The sequence below is a fragment of the Mauremys reevesii genome, linkage group 5 (genome assembly GCF_016161935.1).
Source record: "Mauremys reevesii isolate NIE-2019 linkage group 5, ASM1616193v1, whole genome shotgun sequence".
NCBI classification, from domain to species: domain Eukaryota; kingdom Metazoa; phylum Chordata; order Testudines; family Geoemydidae; genus Mauremys; species Mauremys reevesii.
The window spans coordinates 59653526-59676298 of record NC_052627.1 but is presented as its reverse complement, the minus strand read 5'-3'; the positions used below and the strand labels follow the sequence as shown (position 1 = coordinate 59676298).

At 40.8% G+C, this 22773-nt stretch overlaps 1 protein-coding gene across 16 annotated transcripts in view; it reads right to left on the bottom strand.

Moving 5' to 3' along the window:
• Positions 1 to 9610: 9610 nt before the first annotated feature.
• TRIM2 (tripartite motif containing 2) overlaps positions 9611 to 22773 on the bottom strand; it is a 107002-nt gene continuing 93839 nt past the window's right edge. For 15 of the 16 annotated variants that reach the window (XM_039541115.1, XM_039541117.1, XM_039541123.1 and 12 more), the window contains exons 9-12: positions 19505 to 19685; positions 16494 to 16564; positions 12898 to 13038; positions 9611 to 10955 (exon numbers count right to left, since the gene is read on the bottom strand). In XM_039541115.1, coding sequence (XP_039397049.1) covers positions 10803 to 10955; positions 12898 to 13038; positions 16494 to 16564; positions 19505 to 19685 — 546 coding nt within the window. In that variant the 3' untranslated portion in view covers positions 9611 to 10802. The remainder of the gene's footprint in view (positions 10956 to 12897; positions 13039 to 16493; positions 16565 to 19504; positions 19686 to 22773) is intronic. The other variant, XM_039541127.1, reaches the window with a different exon arrangement.

The window sequence follows — 22773 nt, the reverse complement described above, 5'->3', positions numbered from 1 at the left end:
CCCTCTTTTTGTATGAATTTATACTTCATCATTTGTATAACATGGCTTTTTATTGATTGATACATTGATCTAATACAACTCAAGCTAATAAGCAAAATTCAAATTTAAGACAGTAATAAACTAGATGTTCTAGCTGACCCACCCACATAGATGGATTTTGGAGTTTGATTCCTTGTATATCAAAGAACAGCTGATTCCAAGATTCTGGATTAATTTTTAAATATTTCTCAAAAGCATATGCATTTTTTAAACTTATTTTAGAAGAGGAGATTTTATGAACAGAGCCAGTTGCTGTATTTGAACAAATATCATAATTTCTATTTTTAAATAGCAATGTATCAGTTTCTAAATAAAGAGATGATTAAGGGGTGATATGACAGAGATCTATAAAAATCATGACTGGTATGGAGAAAGTAACTAAGGAAGTGTTATTTACTCCTTCTCATAACACAAGAACGAGAGGCCACCCAATGAAATTAATAGGCAGCAGGCTTAAAACAAAAGGAAGTATTTTTTCACACAATGCACAGTCTACCTGTGGAACTCCTTGCCAGAGGATGTCGTGAAGGGTAAGACTATAACAGGGTTCAAAGAAGAACTAGATAAATTCATGGAGGATAGGTCCATCAATGGCTATTAGCCAGGATGGGTAGGGATGGTGTCCCTAGTCTCTGTTTGCCAGAAGCTGGGAATGGGTGATGGGGATAGATAACTTGATGATTACCTGTTCTGTTCATTCACTCTGGGGGACCTGGCATTGGCCACTGTCAGAAGACAGACTACCAGGCTAGATAGGCCATTCTTCTGTTCTTATGTAAATTTTAAATCAAATCTGAATTATACACCTATCCCTAATCCTTGCCTGGTGTAATAGTGGTTTTCAATTTTATTTTTCTTATCCCCACACTGAGACCTGTTAATCTCCTTCCACCCTGCTATGAAGACCCAGTAACTTTCTGTCTCTGTGCCTTGCCTTGAGCCATCCCCCAGAAATCATTTTTCCTTCATACCTCCTTTCACAGTTTCTTCCCCGCTGTCACAGTGGCCTACTATCCCCACTGAGGGTACGTCTACACTACGGGACTATTCCGAATTTGCATAAACCGGTTTTGTAAAACAGATTTTATAAAATCGAGTGCGCGCGGCCACACTAAACACATTAAATCGGTGGTGTGCGTCCATGGTCCGAGGCTAGCGTCGATTTCTGGAGCGTTGCACTGTGGGTAGCTATTCCCTAGCTATCCCATAGTTCCCGCAGCCTCCCCCGCCCCTTGGAACTTCCGGGTTGAGATCCCAGTGCCTGATGGGGCAAAAATCATTGTCGCGGGTGGTTCTGGGTAAATGTCGTCAGTCACTCCTTCGTCTGGGAAAGCAACGGCAGACAAGCATTTCGCGCCTTTTTTCCCTGGATTGCCCTGGCAGATGCCATAGCATGGCAATCATGGAGCTTGTTTTGCCGTTTGTGACTCTCACCGTATGTGTACTAGATGCCGCTCACAGAGGCGATTCAGCAGCGCTACACAGAAGCATGCTTTTGCTTTTGCATGACAGCAGAGATGGTTACTAGCCATATTGCACCATCCAAACCCTTCCATAAATTGGAACTGAGGATGATCATGGCTACCAGTCCTTTTGTACCATTTGCTGCTAGTGCCCCTGGTCAATCAGCCAGGGGCGCAAAAGCCAAGAGTGGTTACTAGCCATATTGTACCTTCCATCGTTTTGTACCATTGGCTGCTGTCATAAGTGCCCCTGGCCGATCAGCCAGGGGCGCAAAAGCAAAAATTGGGAATGACTCCCTGAGTCAATCCCTCCTTTTTGGTATCTAAAAATAGAATCTGTGCTGCCTAATAGGCAAGTGTGCTAGAGAACCACCTGCTCTGTGTCAGAGCCCGCAGAAATTATCTGTATGCTATTCACAGGGGGTGCTCCTGTAACAACCCCACCTGTTGATTCCGTTCTTCCCCCAGCCTTTCTTGGCTACCGTAGCATTGTCCCCCCACTTGTGTGATGAATTAATAAAGAATGCAGGAATAAGACACACTGACTTGTTAGTGAGAAATGAGTGGAAGGCAGCCTCCAGCTGCTATGATAGTCCAGACAGGACATTAAGCAGTGTGTAGGAGAGAAGCCCAGCATCCCACTGCTAGTCCAGGGGCAACTGAATCTTTTCTTTACACATGAAGGGTGGGGGCTGATGGAGCTCAGCCCCCTGTTGCTATGATGAGGATGGTTACCAGCCATATTGCACCATCCATCCACCAGAAAAAATTAGGGCCAATAGGCTGATGACGAGGACGGTTACCAGTCCTTTTGTCCCATCAGCTGAAGCTGATCATGAGGATAGATTTCCATCATTTTGCACGATCAGCTTATGCTGATGATGAGGATGGATTTCCATCTTTTGTACCATCAGCCGCCCATGACGGGGAGCAAGGATGTTGGTGTTGAGTGCTGCACTATCGCGTCTATCTGCAGCATTCAGTAAAGATAGGGTGACATGTAAAAGAGTCAGAGGATTGTTTTACCTTTCGCTTCTGGGGGTGGGTGGGGGGTGGGTGAGTAGATTGCCAAGCTATGCCCTGACCCGCGGGCACTGTGTTTGACCCTAGAAGCATTTGGAGCTCAGCCAAGAATGCAAATAATTTTAGGAGGCTGCAGGAACTGTGGGATAGCTTCAGTCCTCCAGTCCATGCGCATCCATTTGATTCTTTGGCTTTCCGTTACGCTTGTCACGCTGCAGTGCGCTGAGTCCCTGCTTTGGCGTCTGTCTGGAGATTTTTAAAAAAGGATTCTAACGGAGCGCTGATAGAACGGATAGAACGGATTTGCCTGCCCTTACAGCGATCACATCCGCATGGTCCATGCGGGAGCTCTTTTTTTTATTTTGATTTCGGACTGCATCGCCACCCGTGCTGATCGGAGCTCCACGCTGGGCAAACAGGAAATATTCAAAAGTTCGCGGGGCTTTTCCTGTTTACCTGACCACTGCATCCGAGTTCAGATTGCGGTCCAGAGCGGTCACTGGTGCACTGTGGGATAGCTCCCGGAGGCCAATACCGTCGATCAGCGTCCACACTAACCCTAATCTGATATGTTAATACCGATACTAGCGTTACTCCTCTCGTTAGGGAGGAGTACAGAAACCGGTTTAAAGAGCCATTAAAATCGATATAAGGTGCCTGCTAGTGTGGACGGTTTCGGCGTTAAATCGGTTTTACGCTCCTAAAACCGATTTAAACGCCTAGTGTAGACCAGGCCTGAGCCTTATTCCTGCTCATTTCATACCCCATAATTAAGTGTAGCTTTCTTCCTGTATTTACCACTCTAAAACCAAAGGGGAAACACAGTAGCTGAAGCAGGAATGAGGAGCTGCTGCTTCATAGAAGTGCCATGAAGTGCTAAGCATCAAGTGTGGGTAGCACAGTGGGTGACTAAACTAGAGAGGGCATTGGGAATTGGGGAAGAGGGAGGGCATTGGAAGTAAGTTGTGTCAAAGGGGCACCCACTTTTTAAAGCTGTGCTTGGGGCCACATCCATAAATCATGCTGCTGAGCAGGGGCGGCTCTAGACATTCCGCTGCCCCAAGCACGGCGGCATGCCGCGGGGGGCACTCTGCCAGTCCCGTGGCTCCGGTGGACCTCCCACAGGCCAGTGACCGGCAGAGCGCCCCCCGCAGCATGCCACCCCAAGCACGCGCTTGGCATGCTGGGGCTTGGAGCTGCCCCTGCTGCTGAGTTCTTTAATTAGCCACACAGTAGAAAGTGACCAACCAAGCTTCCACATATTGCCTGATTACATGTAGTGGTTCTGGCCCGCAGGGAGTCCAGAATGTGAGCCTTTCAGATATCCAGAGTAGCACCCCTATTATAGCAACAACAAGAAAAAGCGATGGGAGCTTTAAACTACTGTACCAAACTTTGGTTTTATGTCATCTAACACAGTGGTTCTCAAGCTTTCCAGTCCACTGTACCCTTTTGAGGAGTCTGATTTGCCTTGTGTACCCCAATTTTCACCTCACATGACCTGACTGAGCAGCCCTTTCTTTGTAATTACTCTTCACAGCTGCTGAGAGCTGCTATTATGTCAGGCACAGGAACCGAGAGCAGGGAGACTGTCTTTCCTAGGCTCTCAGCCTCTTCCTGGTGGTGCCCAGGCAGCATAGAGGAGAACAGCTTGACTTAGCTGCAGAGGATGTGTAGGGTCAGGCTTTGGGGCAGGGATAGGGGACTGTGGGGCAGAGAAAGATTGCACAGATGCATGCTAGGGACCAGAAGCAGAAAAGGATAGGGGATGGGGAAAGAAGGATATGTAATGACTAGAGTACACTTTCCTCCAGCACCAGAAATTCTCTCTTTGCTGTCAGAGGATAGCTGTGAAACCCACCAGCAAAGTATGTCTTATATTTCTCAGTAGTGGTTGGTCCATACGTTACCCTATTTACTCCATTAGCTCAAACGATGTGGATGTAAATGCACCAAACTTGCTGATGATCCAATTGGGGGAATAATATACATGACAATTCATTTTATCAGTATTAAAAACAAAACAAAACACCTAGAAGGTTACATACAAAAGCCACATTAAGAGGTTGCAAAGTCAAACACCCAAAAGTTAGGAAATACCAGAATTAAAGTTGCATTATGATTTAGATATGCACTAAGGTATGTGTTATGATACAGTCTTTAATTACATAATCACATACAGCACTGTCCATTCTGTGCACTAAATGAGGAAGGTGTCATGTGGAAAAGAGTACGGTATGTAATCATGTAGTTAAATATCATAATGCATGGTCACAGGAGAGTAGAGTTAAGGTTGCACAGGCAACCTTGATTGTAAGTTCCTTGAGACAGGGACCATCTTTTTGTACGTTGCCTCGCATGGTGGAGTCCTGCTCCATGAGCAGGCTTCCTATGTGCTACTGTAATACAAATAATAAATAATCTTAATTCTGGCAGTTCTTGTCTTTTAAGTGCTTTGCAACTGTTAAAAACAGTTTTTGTATGTGAAAGATTTTTTTCATAAAGTATTTGGTAAAAGTTCTCCTAAAGGAGAAATTTCAGATACAGAATAAACCAATAGTTATATAATTTAAAAGTATTCAGTTTAGTGGAGTAAGGGCATTTGGTCTTCGTGGAAAGACTAATCAGAGTATTAGAAAAGTTGCCCATGTTTGCAGAGGACTAACTGAGGTGGAACAGTTAATATGAAATAATGTACTAGCACTAAACATATTATAAGGAATAGCAAAGTAAGGTACTGAAGGACACGGACACTGTCATTTAAGCAAATATTTCATTAAGCACTTTTCTGTTATTTAGAGATGCTAGTGCAAAAATTAAGAATGTTCAAAGAAACTGGAGAGCTATTCAAAACAGATTTCTTGACTAAATTCTTCCCTCCCACCCCCAAAAGTTGTGTGCTCTCTCTTTTCCTTTTCATGTTCTCTCTCCTCCTCCTCCATGGGAGTAGCAAGTGCTCAGCATCTCTGAAATTCCGACCAATACTGCTCTGCATCATTGTGTTTTGTTCTAGCTGGCAGCCAAACAGAATGGATTGTGTACTGCCAAAACTTCAAAACAGATAGAGTGCTCTGGCAAGTTCAGCGCTGCACTGTTCTTCATAGCCATATATATATATATATTAATGTAATTCGTGATGAATGAGAACAAAGCCTTACAGATCCATTACACTAGTAAATTTTGTGTTAGGAAGAAAAACTGGAGGCCCTGAAATATGTCGTCTGACACATTCTGAGACGTGCAGTAAAGAAAGGGGAAAGGATGCCTACTTAGTGCTGGCCAAAGACAAGAGAAACTGGGTGACTGCTTTTGTCCTTTGAGGTGCTCTGCACTTTTGAGTGTCCTGCTATCAACACACTAGTCCTGACTCCCCATGAGCCTGTGCAACCCAGCTGTCTCCAAGCCATCCCTGCTGCACCAAAAGAACCTATGCTATTTGTTAAGTAGGTTGTTGGGCCAAACTGACTTTTCACAGGATCCAGCTTTCGGTGATTTCACCAGAGACTAAGAAGGAATCCCAAGTATTATCCAAAGAGAAAGGTAACATAGGCCAATAAGATGTAGGCATTGTGAGGGAGTCTGATTGAACTGCTCCCTTATGCCAACCCTGTGCCTTTCTAATACTGTTATTTTTCTAAAATGTTGACTGCAGTAGACAAAGTCAGTGTTAACAGAGCATACAGAACAAGTGGTAGTATGGATCTTAAAAGACTACAGCATAGCTGAATAGGTACCACATTTTAATGACTTAAAGGAAGAAAGCCTACAGTTCTTAATCATATTCCCACTAATCAATAAAAACCACTTGAGGACAAGAGAAAAAAAAAACCCTCTTCTTCCTCTGTGTATATGTGATAAGGACCAAAACACATATGAAACAGTTTTCCTGCCTAGTGATCTGTGGCAAGAGGTTCTCCTTTTAAAACAATTGCCCCTTTCTCAGTACAGTGTGGATATCTGTGAGAACAATTAATATAATACACTGACAAATAAGTCCAACTCTGAAAATAAACAGAGGAAACAAGCTTTATTTTTATTATTTGAAATTTTTGCGTGTGGTAAGATACAACATTTGATTGATTTTCTCCTAGGTTTCCAAGACGGATTAAATTTTATAAGTTTTTATTGTAGGCTAAAGCATCAAAAATACCACGGCACACATGAAGCTAGAACTACACACATACAAACACTTTTTGACACATATCTTTCATCCTCGACCTTAAGCAAACAGTTTGTATTTTGTCCTCAAGGGGGGGTGGGGGGAGAGTAGAGAAGAACAAATGGCTAGAATATTTCAATATCAGTTTGAGAATGCAAGACTTTATATGTTCTATACACAAAACATATGAAACTGATTTACAAAAATGGAATGTACAAAACTTAAAAAAATGTAGATTCACTTCTAGGACTGGAAAGGTATAATGTATTCAATGATACGGATTTCTAGCAGAGGGATATTGCTGTACGCTATGCAAAATATGGAACATTCCCATGTCATAAAGCAAAAGCATCAGGGTTAAGGCTGTGTTGCTCACAAACATTAACTGAAGTGCTGCACATTCATCGGAAACATCATAACCAATTTAGGATCATCCTACTCTAAGTACAAATATCTTTCATACAATCTCCACAAACAGACCAAATAATCACTGCTCACAATTCATCTTCAAGAAAGTTCTGAATGTATATCATGACTTCATAACTTGTCATCCATAAACAAAAATCATTTCCTTATAACATAAAACTTACTGGGCACTTATAGTTTTCATTATGGCAACACTAGATCCTTAGTTATAAAAAAAATATTAACACAATTATAAAGTTGAAAGCCCTGTAACTTTTACAGAACATACCAGCATTTACTAATTAACAAGTCTCCAACACCATTAGACAATGTTTGCCTCAAACCATCTTCATTTTCCTTTTTTGTTACATTGCTGAAACTTTAATCAATGTAAAAAAATGCATTAGTGTTTGTTCAGGATTTTTTCTTCCATTTCAAAAATTAATAAATATATAGTCCACTAGTTTGTCCTAAAATACTGCAGATAACATAACTCCCAGAAAACCATCTGACATTACTTCCATAGTTTAAACAGAACTCATACCTCCACCACTCCTCTGCTGTGTTGCCAATCTCCTAGCATTCCACTGAAGTCAGCGGAACAGTTAGGGTGTACATAGCAGTACAGGAGGCGTGTTCTACCTGGAGCCTTTGATAGATGCTAATAGCTCAGTAGACCTAATAGTGCAATTCAGGCAGTTCCGTAATTGGAAGAGAAAAGAATCTGTCATCATAAAATATTACTAAATTTCTACCATGATTGCTGTCTTTAGGGTCTTTTATCCAAGTGCTTTAGCTGACCAGGTTTCAAAAGCACACTGTGAAAACAACACATTTCTCAGTCTTATTCCAGGAAGATAAGGTTGGCATTGTAAAGGGACTGCATGATATCTATCACTGAGTTTAAAACTGCAATTGGGAAGTATTTGCTGTGTAAGCAGAATTCAGATTAGGGGCAGTTGTCAGCACTGGTCAGTATCAGCGGGTGCTGCGTTGATCACAGGTTCTGAAAACTCAACACAAAAAATGAACAAGGATCTAGAAGGAGAAGGCCACATCCCTTTAATGTGTTAGTAAATGGATTATGTAAGAGTCCCAGATTTCATCAAGATGTGACAGATTGCCATAGATTAATTAAAGCCTTAATTATTAATATCAGATCAAAGGAACTATCTTATTTTCTGAAAATCTTTAGAGAACAATGTACATACATATGAAATGGTATCTTGAGTATGTGTTTTATAGAACTTTTTCAAGAGACCATTTAGGGACTGATCCCTGTGGGCCTCAGAATTTCTGTGTCAATGGAGGATTTGGCCTGTACTGATTCCCCTCCCCACTTTCCCTTCTTTCCATGAAAACTCTTCCATTTATCTTAAGCTTAGTAAAAATATTTTTTACAAAAAATCTAAATTTTGGGTCAAATTAATACCGGCCTTTAAAAATAATCTACAGCAATAGATTATTTAAAATTTTATTCAAGGCCTTAACACTGAAAATAGGTGGAACTTTTTTCTTGGTTAATAAATACAGTTGAAATGTTACATATAGAATATTCTTTTTCCTTAGTATGTTAATAGTTTTCCAAGTGCTCCAATGACAGAGTGATTGTGTGTCAGAGTGTTGGCTAGAAGGATCCTTCTAGAAGGATCTAGAAGTTTAAGAGGATAATTCATAGTGAAATAATGGATGGAACTCTAGCCTTCTTGCAGAATTTTAGGACAAACTAAGTGCAAACACAAAATACCTTGCCCTCTTGATAATACTTGCTTGGTTTTTAAAAATTTAGAAAATGTTATTACCAATTTTCCAGCTACATTTTATAGTCCAACACTGTAGCCCTTAGACAAGCCAGTCATCCTACTGAAATCATGAGACTAATTTTGTCTGCAACGGTTTGCAAGATTGGGCTCTAAGTGCAAAAAATAAGCAAGAGTGGGGGAAAAAAAATCCAACAAATATAACAATTCAAAAAAATAGACAACTTCATCCTCATGAATTTCAAGGTCTGCTTCTTTATGGAAAATTGATGTTATGCACATTTCTCAAGAGAGCTTGAAACAACAGGTTTAACTTGTTAAATTACTTGTATTATTTTGTTTCTAACAAAAATCAACTTCAATTTTGCCGACATACTTAAGATGGTCCCCCATCTATTTTCCTCTTTAAAAAAATAAAAGATTCCTAAATAAAGAAAAGGTACTACTCCAAGATTATTTCAGCCATTGGCACCATACTGACCACAGCCTCTCTGCACAGGGTTGAGAGAGGGCATGACCCTATATTCCTGAACAGTATCAACACATCTTTTGAGACTCGACTTTACAATTCTTTATAAAATTAGTGCTTCTTAAAATGGGCAGGTTCACATTATACACAGGAAAATACAAAATTTGGCTCTATTTTAAGTAGGTCATATGACTAAGCATTTTAAATTAAATTGGAGTTTCAGAAGTATAGTAGAGATTGGGGGGGGACACTCCTTTTTAGAGTGTTGTCATCCTCAAATGGCTTGCTGAAATCACTGACACTTACTTTCTTTATTCCTGTGTCAAACAAACATACACACATACATAATCGGACAAATCCTGCGGTCCTTATTTTGTCTTCAGAAAAACATCTAATTGACTAAGGACTTCAGAAATTGGTTCAATTCACTCTTATTTGTAATGTACTTTTCTTGAGTTAAATAGCTTTGATAACCCTTGGCTGTCACCATACAACATTTGTTAACCACAGTTGCTTTGGTTGTACAATGTAGGTCCTCCAAAGGAGTACCTGTGTGGCTTTCTGTCCTGTGTGATACGCTGATGAATATATGGAGTTGCCTTTAGAAAGTATGCCAAAGAACATGTATGGAAGAATTGCATACTTGAGGATATGACATTATAATGATCCTGATTCTAATGACTTTGTTTGGTGTTAATGGATCTGTCATTCTACAGAAAGTCAGCGGTAACTAATGTATCATTACAGTGCAGTTTTTCCAAAGCTGTAGAAATTTTAGGTCTCTAGAAAGAGCTTACAACACACTGAGCAGTAGGAGGGGTTGGAGACAAGCACATGAAACAATCCTTCATTAATCTCACAAGGAGTAGGAAATTTGCGTCGATTGGTATAACACTAAAAGTTGAGCTGTTTTAGGTCTGGCAAATAGAGCTGGAAGGATTTTGCATGACTTAACCTTATATCTTTACTAAAAGAGCCTATTTGTTATAGTTACTAAGACTGAAGAATGTTACATGTGCAATACCTACCATGATAATGAGATCTAAAAGACTCCCAGTCTTCACTGTTGGGTTAAATAACGCATAACAATGACACTTTTCAAATTTGGAAGCTCTGAATGGGAGCTACCCTTCACAGGTTAAATAAACCCCTTCAAATAGTTTAGATATTTTCATTTTATTTTATTTGCAAAAATTAGTCAACTACTTAAATTTCTGTTCCACAAGCTGCAGTTCACATGTTTAATATTTCATTGTCCTAATGAATTCAGCAAAGGAGGGTTTTGTTTATTAACCCATACAATAAATTCAATGAGGAACATAAGAAGTGCAAGTCCTATGTAAACAAGGTAAGTTTGGAAATAAACATGAAAAGTCCACTGGAGACTCCTTCAGCATTAAAAAATAATTAAAGTACACATCCCCCACAGAGAGATCAATTAAACCAGTTGTTTGTTAAGGGCCAGGCAGCTCCAGAGCCCACTGTTACTGTAAGTATCGATAGACCTTGAAGCAGTGATTTCCAGAGTCTGCAACTACAACATGGCCATCTGAAGTTAGCGCCAGACCTTGGGGACCATAAAGTGGGTCAGCAGATGTGTTAATGTAGGATAAAAAAGATCCACTTCCATCAAAAACCTTTAAGGAGAGAAAACAGATAAGTAATGTTATCTGTATTAATAGGGATAAAAATAATGTAGCAAATTATGCTCTCAGCTGGACAAGTGTAGATCTGTAATATTTCTGGATTTCTACCAGGAACAGAACTTGGCCTCCTATTCTCAAATATAAAAATTCACATTTAAAAATATTTATTTTTACTTATAATAAATTAGAAAGCCTATCTATGGCTGTAGGTGCCTTTGCCAAAAAACAAACATATAATCAAATTAAAAATAAAACCAGCAGCTGTTCCTCATTCCAAAAATAACTATCCCCGATAAATCAAACCACCACTACCCACCTCCCTCCCCTAAAAGTATCAGCCTTCATCACGCTTCTCTCAAATCCTAGTAGATAGGTCCTCAGGGTGCAGCAAAAGCAGGGAATAGATTACGAAGTTGAGGGCCTTTCACAGAGAATTTCCTGCCAGTATCTTTCTTTTTTTATATCAAATGAACTCCAGCTGAAGCATCTCTGTTGATATATATATATTTGCTTATTAGATATTCTTTGGCAAGGGAGAGCATATATGAGAAAGGACTGTGATTCATACTTGAAACAGAGCAGTGCAACTTTCATCACAAATGCAGAATATTTTCTCAATAGGTGAAAAAATATATATAACAATAAAAAGCTACTGGAGATTTGTCTCAGTGCCTGAATAGAATATTTTCTTTTTTCTGTTATTTAAGTATGTCCCCTACCGTCAGTTACAGGGGCTATCCATTATTACTACCTGTACAGTACTGAATAAACTCCCTATGGGCAGTAGTTGTATACCATTTCTCATCTGACTTCAAATGATTTGTATAGTCCAGTGCATTATGGAGTATCTCAGCCCTAGTATTAAAGGGCCAGTATACACCAGTGGTGGCAGAAGCAGAATAGGGTTTTCAGTCTGCTGTTGCAGAAATTAGGAGCAGCCAATCTACTCATCTCCGATGAGGCAGATTAGGAGGAGCAGGCTCTCAAGTCACTAACTGAAGAGTCAGGATGGAGGAAATGGGTCTGCCAGAAATCCATGAGAAAGCCTAGGCGGAGACAGACTAGAAGGTTACTGTGCCTTTCTCCCAGAAGACAAGTTAAAAATAATATGAGAGGCCCAGGCTATGAGGAGAAAAAGAATCTTAGGGAACATAGGCCAGTCCTATTGGAAGAAAAGGAAGGTCTCTGGCCACTCACATCTTCACTCTGTAGCCCCTTCAAGGCCCCAAAAGCACCATTTCATTCTTTTTGTCCTCCCCATGGAGGCTAGCTGAGGATTTCTACTCCTTCCTTCACTGCTTCGATCAGGAAGAGAGTAGAATCCCTGCTTCAGCAGATGGCTGAAAGGTTGTCAGCTAGGCCCTGCAGGCAGAACTAGAAGTGCTTCGCGGCAAAAATAAATATCTGGCAGCCCAGTGTTTCTTGTGAGATATTAAAAAGTTATTTGACTGCCCAAATAGCACCAATACCTGCACCATTCAGCAATTTCATTGTTCATTCCTACCCTGAATATTGCAATATGTCTGTGTCCCAGTTCTGAGGTACATAACATACCAAGATTAGTGTGAAATATCAAAGGGATAGGGTTGGTATTCATTCGAGAGAGCCATAAATCTTCAGACTGCTGTCAGTAGTGTGGCCTATGTAAAATACACTGGAGTTGTTGTGGTGAAGACTCCTATTCTCTAAAGTGGACAAAAGAGCACCATCAGCCTTGTTAGCAGTCATAGCAAAGATTCTAAGGACTGAAAGAGCATGGAGTTTGTCTATCCTACCACTCCTAAAAGTGCTCCTGCAGGTCACCATTGAGGCATAATAAAACTTGTGTCTGTTTTGTGGGAAACAGAGGGCTTCATTGTCCAGGACTATCAATCCAGTACCTTCCAGAAGCGCTCTAATAACTTTAAAAAAATATATATAACATTTTGTCTACCTGTATTCGACTGTTTCCCCAATCTGCTACAATAATATTTCCATTAGAATCTACAGCTACTCCTGTTGGAGCATTAAACTGTCCATTGCCTTCTCCATTAGATCCAAACTTCAACATGAATTCTCCTTCCTGGTTATATACCTATATGAAGTTGGGGGAAAAAAAGAAAAAAAAAGGTCAGATATTACTTAAACTCTAGCTAACCTGAGCAGTTTTGGTTGTCCAGTTCACTGCCACTGGAATGACCTGAGAACAACTTTGTAAATAAAGTACAAGACTGGGTATTAACCAGCACACAAGAATCTCTATCCCACTTGATAAGCCTGTCTTTTCTGTACTCCCTGATAATTCTGTAGGTAATTATGTTTCTCATTTTATTTTCTGGGGAAGTTTTGCCCTCATTTTGAAGCATTATATTTACCTTACCAAAAGGCATTAGAGTACATGCCATATGGTCAGAGTAATGTTTATATGTATCTGTAAATTTTAAATAAATAGCCAGGTTTTTTTTTTAATTACATCTACATTTCATTGTGTTCAGATGGTTAAATTGTTAACATTTCATTTTTCAGGTTTAGAGGAGAGGGGAAATAGTCAGCCAAGAATGAAGTTATTGTTGTAATCACCGCCAATACCCAAACTTGCCTACACCTTGAGTAACCAGTTTATTAAAAGTAAGTACACCCCCCAGAATCAAATATGAGCCAAAACCTTTCTAAAAACCACACATTTTCTGATCTTTAAAGACAGGACCCACCTCCACTCTCTCCTATATGGAAATACATGCGAGGAAAGAGAGATTTTGCCTTTCTGCCTCGCACCAATCCTGTAATCTGCTGACATATCCCTTCTTCTCACTTTGGGTCTGATCTACTATGAGTGTACAGGAGGAAGGCACATGGATCCTACACTAGGAGCTAGTGAGTGCAAACAAAAGAGCAGTGGGATGAAGCAGGGACATAGCTGGTATGGATGTTTTGCATGGCCTTCAATCAGAGTTGTCTAGCCATGGGGAACAAAGCATGCTGCACCCTCTGTATGGGTAGCACAGTAATTGTTCACATGTGCATACTGTTTCTTTAAATCTATGGCTTCTTCCAACTGCCTGGGTCTCTGGTTGGGACTATAAATTCCCAGCATGATCCCAGACAAACCAGGAGAGTTGCAAACTATGAAAAATCATCCCTCTTCAGTCTCACTCAACCCAAAGGGATGTCTCCTCATCACATCAAGATTAGTGATAGAACCTTTCCAGGTCTCTGTTTCATGGGTGGAGAAATCCCAATAACCTATGTGAGGGAGGAGGAGGAAAACAGACCAGCTAAATGCAGAAAAGAAACAATCCCGTCTGCAAATGAGGTGCTTAGCTAATAAATAAATAAAACTAGTCAGAAAAGATGACAGAGAGGAATGGAAGAAAAAGGTTGGACAAGAGACTTCTCTCATTAGACAGGTGGCAAGAGAAAACATACTGTTGCCGAACACCTGGAGAGGTGGAAGAAGAAAAGAGAAAACAATTCATGGGGGATGGAGATGAATTAGTATGCAAGGTTGGTTTCTGATTTAAAAAAAAAAAGTGGAGGGAGGAAGGGAGGGCGAGAAATCAATTGATGGCAAGAGAAAAAGAGAAAAAAGAGGCAGAGATGTGTTTATTTCTAGTGAAGAACGGGACATCATTGAGAGGAAGTAGTCATGGTCAAATGGGGTGCTATGCAGGAGAGAAGAAAGAAAACGGAGATCCACGGGGGGATATGAGGGACAATTATTGTCAAGGGATGATTTTTCACTTAAGCTGGAGGGGGGGCTAGTGGAGGGTTTTTGGTGAATTTTAGGGATTTGCTCTCTGCTTTTCTCTCACCTTTTAAGAAGAAAACTTAAATATCACCAGAATGCACAGAACTTTCCAATATGTTGACAATTATATACACAAAAAAAGAATAAAAGGGTCAATGTTTTAATACCATCAAGATAGAACAAACAATTGTTATGCACTGAATTACATCAGGGCCCAAAGGAACTCTTTAATCTAACAAGGAAGACAGTAATGTGTGCATTTTAAATTCATATTTAATCAATTAGATGCCATATTTCTTACTTCTCTTTTGACTGGCTTTTGTGTCTTGTAAGCTGCCACTAGTTTCTGAAGCTCTCTGCAGTCACCCTTATTACTGCAGTAAGCCCTGCTGGTGAAGATATAATTTATCAAATCAGAGCCCTCCTGCTGCTGAACCATGTAACTAATCTGCTTTTTGGTTCCTGCAGTGCTCTTGCTTTTTCTGTTGTAATCCAAACCACATGAGTTGCTATTGCCTCTCCAATTCCAAAAAACTAAAACAAACACCCCACAAACATATGAAAAGTCACAATTCAAAAGCTAGAGGTTTAGTACCAGGTTAAAGATAGTAAATTACAGTACATTTTATTATTCATGTGACAATAATCAGTAACATTTCTGAAGTACAATGTTAAAATTTGTGGCTCTACAATGTGAATATTGCTCAAGACAACTAAATCTTGATATTCAGCAGAACAGGAAGTTAATGGGTGAAATCCCAGCTGCATTAAAAGTCAGTATCAAAACTTCCACTGACTTCACTGGAGTCTGGATTTCACCCAAATATATTTCATTTCATACCTCTGAGAACTTCTTGAAGCATAGCAGCATTCTTTTTGGGTGTGTGGGAGTGGTGGAGTGTGTTTGATTTATGTTTTTTTGCGGGAGAGAAGAGAAAAAACTAGCATTCCAAATTGGAGAGGAAGCTTGAAGTCCAGAAAAAAAAATGCAGGTGAGTAATAGCTTCTTCCAAACTCAGTGGCCTCCCACCAGCACACACCATCTCCGATATGCTATCTGAATGGTAACCATCGTTCCTGCCCTATATATTACTAACCTGAGGCAACAGAAATGTAACAACTTGTCATAGAACTTTTCAACCAGTCATGAACCAGGACTCTTCTTAGGGCTGCAATAGACATCACCAACCCAGTGACCAATCCTGCTCAATGCAGGAATTACTGAGTGAAATTCTATGGCTCGTGTTATGCAGGGGCATAACACAATATGGTCACAAATGGTCCCTCTGGTTTTAAAACCTATGTATCTATGACAAAGGAGATGTACATTTAACATGTGGCCTCCTTTTACTATTCTTTGTTATACTAGTTTTAATCTAGAAGTGAGGGAAACATGAATTGAGACTACCTCAAGGAAGGGTGGGGGGAAATCTTTCACAAAATAAACAGAATCCAATATATAAGAAATTGTTTGACAGGAGGACAAAATAAACATATTTGATTGATTTTTTTTTATATATCTGAGTTACAACTTGCATTTAAATGTTATTTCGTTAGGGGGAAAAAATCAAAATTACCCCAATCCAAGGAATCAACTCTATCTACAAGAAATTATTTGTTAAATCTCTGGATTCCCAGTCCTTAATGAAGCCCTTCTTTCTTATCCAACGTTGTGAATTAGATCTTGGACCAACAACTTCATTGTATTACAGTAGGGCTTAATTTTTATTTTAGTTTAGGAGGGAAGATGTTAAAAGCTAATATGAACTGCCAGTATAGCAAATGGCATTAATTGACAGTACCTTGACAGAATGGTTATGGAAATCTGTAACAATGATTTCATTGTTGCTGTTTACAGCTGCAAAATGGGGACCTGAAATACAGAAGAGGGAAAAATAAATAGAAGAAGAAGAAGCAGTAAACTTCAAAAGTAAGGATTTTTACTTAATGGTTTAAGTTATGACAAAAATCCATTGCACTCTTTAAAAAGTTAAGGTTGACTTTTGAGCAATCACTAGTCAAGTTGGAGGGAACAACAATTTAGAATCTTTCCATTTTCCAAGTAAGATAGCATATGCCAATTTAAAAAAAAATGGTACTCTGTCCTCCATCCACTTATCTTTTATAGTTATATATCAGTAATGCCTAATGCTCTCCCAGTTACACACTGATTATTATATGGGGTTATAATCATTAACTAGCACTGGTACTTAAGGACACTAATATTCAGGGATAGAGCAAGGTATAGAATGCAGCAAGGTTTCTGAAATATTCATACACATTTTTAAATGAAATCACTCATATACTTTGTGTTCACTCTTCACAAACATTTGAGTCATCAAGTTTTAGATGAAACACAAAACTGATATCATAAGTAAAGCAAATTCACTTAAATATATGAATAATATCAGAAAAAAATGCATTTTTCACCCAGCTCCATATATCAAACTTGCACATGCAAGTTTTGGTCGAAACCAATTTGTTAAATCTAAAACACACAAATATTTGGGCTAGAAGACCTGAGTGCCATGCTACTTAAATAATTACAAGTCATAGAATCATATAATCTCAGGGTTGAAAGGGACCTCAGGAGGTCATCTAGTCCAACCCCCTGCTCAAAGCAGGACCAAACCCAACTGAATCATCCCAGCCAGGGCTTTGTCAAGCCTGACCTTAAAAACCTCTAAGGAAGGAGATTCCACCACCTCCCTAGGTAACCCATTCCAGTTCTTCACCACCCTACTAGTGAAAAAGTTTTTCCTAATGTCCAACCTAAACCTCACCCTCTGCAACTTGAGACCATTACTCCTTGTTCTGTCATCACAATACAAAGTTCCAGTTTTGTGATCAATTCATAAAGTAAATGTGAACATATATACAATGCATAAATTCAAATAAAGACTGAATTCAAGTAACTTGTGATCTGCTATGGATATTCCACCAGCAGAAAGAGAACGTAAATTGATCAAATAAATTGTTAGAGATTACTTGTTCAGCTGTACTCAGGTATTCATACCTACACGTTTTAAAAAGAAAGGAAAACAGCATATCCAGAAAATTTTGGTAACAATTAATATTTAGCAGAGCTAGAGCCAAAACTCCAGTGAATAATATGCAGTTATAAGTGTACCATAAGGCATTATTAGAATAGGGAATCTAATAAAGCCAAAACACATTCAGCTACCTACTCTACTAGAAAGGTAACTTTTGACAAGATTATAACAGTGTACAATTTAAGACAGTATTCCTCCCATTCTGCACACTTATCGAGTTCCAGACTAACACTGGGGACTGTGACGGAGTCTGCTTACCCTGCACTAGCCCAGACAGGGTTAAGCCCATGGTATTGACAGCAGAAGTCCTGCCTCCCTGGCAAAACTGGGCATGCTTCAAGTGCTCTAGTAGTAAAGGAAGGGAGACCAGCTCATTCTGGGTTGGAGGCTGCAGGGGAAGGACCTGCCTGGGAAGCTCCTGCGGAGGGCCAGCCACAGCCTCTGACTGCACCAGGAAAAGAAGCTGTCCATGGCCCGCCTGCATCCCGGCAACTGGAGGAAACCCTGAAGATGACTGTCCCTGCTGAACACAGAGGTCCTGACATCTCATGAGAAACTCCAACACAGACTCTGGTAGGAAGTGACCCAGGGAGGGTGACAGAGTGGTAACTCCCACCCGGGGAAACTCAGTGCGTTTTGGTAGGACCCCCCCCAATGAGTCAGTGGCAAGCCACTACACCACTGTTAGGGCCCTGGGTTGGGGCCCGGTGGAGTCAGGTGGGCCCAGACCCCCCTACCAGGGCTGCCCCACCCCATAAGGGGCACCCCAACACTTTGTAGACTCTGGCCGCTAGGCTGCACTGCCCTGCACTGAAAGGCTGCTTCATAGACTGTCGGATAGGCCATGCGGCCCTGACCCTAGGGGTGTGGACCGTCACACGGACATTATCCAAAGTGACCAAACACTTGCAAAATGATCTAGACAAGTCACTTGGAGTTGCAAAGTTAGGTATGCACAAAAGTGCATGCCTAATTTTCACAATTATCTGTGCAAAGTGGATAATGGCATGTGCAAATGGCCAATTAGACATGTAACTGGCATTTTTCCTAAAGTAGACATTTCCTCTTACATGATTGTCCATGCCTAAATTTGCACTTAAAGTCTCTATGCCCATTTTCAAAGTATCAAGAAGGGGAAAAAATTATTTACTCATTTATCTACATAGGATTAGTTAATAGTTGCATGGTTCTTTGATGATTGTAAAGTGCTGTATTAGCATTAATTATCAGCAGCAGAGTGCAGACATTACAAGGCATTCATCAAATGCCTATTATGATCTATCTTCCCTAGGTCATTAGCCTGAAACATAGCCAGGCAAAGGGAGGTAGCTAATACGAACTGGTTACAATTATTGGCGAAGAACAAATTTTTTAATCTTCCTGACTGATTAAACTAACTGCAGAATAGTATGTTAAAATGTGAACCCAACAAGGGGTAACAGTAATATTTCAGAGCTGTCTTTCAAAGATGGATTTACCTTTTGAAAAAGACTAAGATGACCGAAGTTCCTAGAATGCAGCACCAATTAAGAAAATTAGCACGATGAATTTCTGAACAACTTCCAGGTTTAAGAAAAAAGTCTCAAAGACCCTTCCTTTTCCTGGTGCAGCTGCTGAAAGCTGAAGATCATACTTCGGCTTTTCTTCCCATCCATTTTTAAATGACAAGGAAAAATAATTCAGATCTAGCGTCTTCAACATGCTCAAACATCATGCAAAATGTGAGCAGAAGCAGCAAGAAAAGGGGATTTACATATTACCGTCAAGTGTACCTGCAAACTGCTTGTCCCCATTTCCTCGGCTACCAAACCTAGTTACTATTTTTCCATTTGGCTGGAAGATAAATACACAACATGCTTTGTTGTCCACAACAATGATGTGCCCATTACGATCCACGGAAACACCTTTTGGTCCCATAAGTTTTCCAGATCCAATTTTTGCCTGCAAGAGAAAAGAAGGAAAAAGGATTGTGTGTATCTCACAAATTCAGAATCTCAGGGTTGGAAGGGACCTCAGGTGGTCATCTAGTCCAACCCCCTGCTCAAAGCAGGACCAATCCCCAGACAGGTTTTTGCCCCAGATCCCTAAATGGCCCCCTCAAGGATTGAACTCAACCGTGGGTTTAGCAGGCAGCCAATGCTCAAACCACTGAGCTATTCCTCCCAACATAAGCAAGTACAATTCAGGGATCTACTGTAATATATAATCTTTTTATAAAGAGTGTGCCAAGTGAAACTTAATCCTCTAAAATTTACCGGACAGTTTAACTGCAGCCAGAAGATTTATTATGAACATTTTCATTACTTTTTTTCATTTTAAGAAGAAAAGTTGCTGAAATATAGGCCCTTTCTAGGATGGAAAGTTATCAGCATTGAAGGCATAAGTAGGCAAACTTAACCTTGCATATACTAAATTATTTGCACGCTGTGCCGCGTCAGCAAGTGTAGAAGCCAAGCACATATGAAGCCACACACCTGGCTCGATATCAAGTGCAAATACAGTAGAACCACAGAGTTACAGACACCTCGGGAATGGAGATTATCCGTAACATTGAAATGCTCGTAACTCTGAACAAAGCGCAGTTTGGGCTCCAGATCGAGCAGCTCATACTCCAGGCCAGGATTCAACAGAAGCTGAGCTCCCTACTCAGAGGAGGGTGGCGGTAAAAGCAGCAAGGCCCCTGAGGTGAACACTGCACAGAATGCAGTGCTGCTCTTGCTCTGCTGGCTCCAGCTGCCTTGGGCTGGCAACCCCTGCATCTTGCTGTAAGTGGCTGCCCAGGGGCAGGGGTGGGTACAGACAGTGCAGATGTGCCTACCTTCAAGATGCAATAAAGGCACAGTATAGTACTTGCCTTTTTGGAGGGGGATAGGAGGGGGTCTCTGCTGCTGCCTGATTGGTTACTTCTGATTTCACATGGTGTCCGGTTGACCGGTCAGTCTGTGACTCTGGTGTTCGTATCTTTGAGGTTCTACTGTATGTTAATTTTATGTTGTTGATGAAACTGGAGTATCTGGGAGGAAAAATTGTGGGCCAGACTGTTGCCAACCCTTGTTCAGATGCAAGGGTGGGAGGAAGGTACAAAGGACCTCTACTTTTTGGGCACCTGCTCCAAGTCCAGTTACCTGAAAGGAGTAGAGAAGGGCAGGGCCAGGACCTGATTCCCAGGCCATCAGAGCTGGCTAGGGATATGGAGTGTGAAGAAGCATGCTGCAGCCTCTTCTAGTGCCTGGTAGCACAGCAAAGGAATTCTGATGGAGCCAAAGCCCAATCTAGCTTCAAATATACTGTACTGGGCCTCTGACACTATACTGCTCACAGCTTAGAAATGTAGGGTTACATTTGAAGTGTGCAAAAGAGACAGGGATTTTGATGGGAAAATTACAAATAAGTCACTGAAACACTGAATTACATACACAATCTGTTCCTGTCGTACGTGTAGTGAACAATATTTCAAACACAGTAAATATGTCTTGTGACAAAACAGATACCAATAGAACTAAAAGCTGCAAGGCAAATAATATTGCGACACTGGAAGGATGCTTCCACTCCTGTGCAGACAATATAGATCAACTCTCACAGGCTTCAGGTGATGAGAAAGTGGCATAGAGTGCTCAAAATAAAAAGAAATAATGTGATCAAGGCACTGGAATAGGGTTAAAGAATATATTTTTATTGTGTGTGTTATAATGGAGAGACTGACAGGAGATAGCAGGTTAGATTCTTTTTTATCCTTCTTCCTCTTCCCCTTCTTCCTCCTGTCCTCTCCTGCTTTCCATGCTGCACTCCACACCAGCCAATGGAAGGGAGCACCTCTGTTCTAACTCTGGTTTGTAGCTGCTTTCTGCACTGATCCTGCCATCTCCAGACTTGGAGAGCTGCAGAAATACTCTAGGCTCCACCTATATGGTTATAGCCACTACAGATGTCCTCTGGGAGCAGAGAGACCCCAGTCAGGAGGACAAACATGTGACAGATGTTAATTGCATTGCTTACTTCTGGAAGGTGCCCAGCTACTACAGTAATGAGTACCATATACAAGCCTATACAGAATACAATATAAACTGTAACCATAGAGACATAGTATGGTCCCCCCCAAGTCACACGGCAACAGACTCAGAGCTATGGCACAGTGACACAGGATAACATATTAATCATGTCTTCTTGGCCGCAGGGCCTGCAAACAATAGCCAGGGAACAGCAACCACAGTCAGAACCCCTCCCACCGGCCAGGAAGCAAGTGGCAGAGAGCTGTCAGAGAAGGGCACCCAGCTAGGGGCCAGCAGCCCATCCATACCTCCTTACCAGTTCAGAAAAAGCTACTGTCAGGCCCAGGGGATCCAGCAACCTAATCACAGTGTTTCACCCAGTCCAGGACAAGGAGAAACTAGGCCAGAGCCTCAAGGAGCCATCTGGACATCAACCCAGGGCAATGCCAGGGCCATGCAGGAGCACAGCAACTCCCATGTTTCTAAAGCTTGGTCCATGCTTTCTCCTTGTCAGGCAGAAATTCTGATAATTAGAACATCTGCTATCATTTTTATAAATAAGGCAATGTGTATTAATCAAAGATGCAAATTTGAGCATTGACTCATTTGCATAAAATCTCAAGATTTTGGAACCTTCAACTATTGCTAGTCAAAAAACAATTCTGAAGAAAGATTTTTTTCATCGGAATTTGCCAATTCATTGAAATTGAAACATTTTGTGAAAACAATTCCATGTTGATTAAGTTCCATTGAGAACTGCCTGGTTTCTCTCCAGCTCGCCTGCCTGGCTCTTTAGCAACCTGCCACGTGGACTGCCTCCGAGTTAGGGAACCCAGTGCTTCCAGGTTCCACAGGTCTGGGGAAGCCCTGCCATACAGATTGAAAGGGAATGGAGCCCTGCCGCTGAGGCAATGAGAATTCCAAAATTTTGGGGGTTTGTTCCAAATAGTTTCATCCCTATTTCAAAATAGAAAATTCTGTTTCATACAGGATTTTGATTTCTCCACACAGCTCTACCATGTTAAGGTTGACAGGTATGG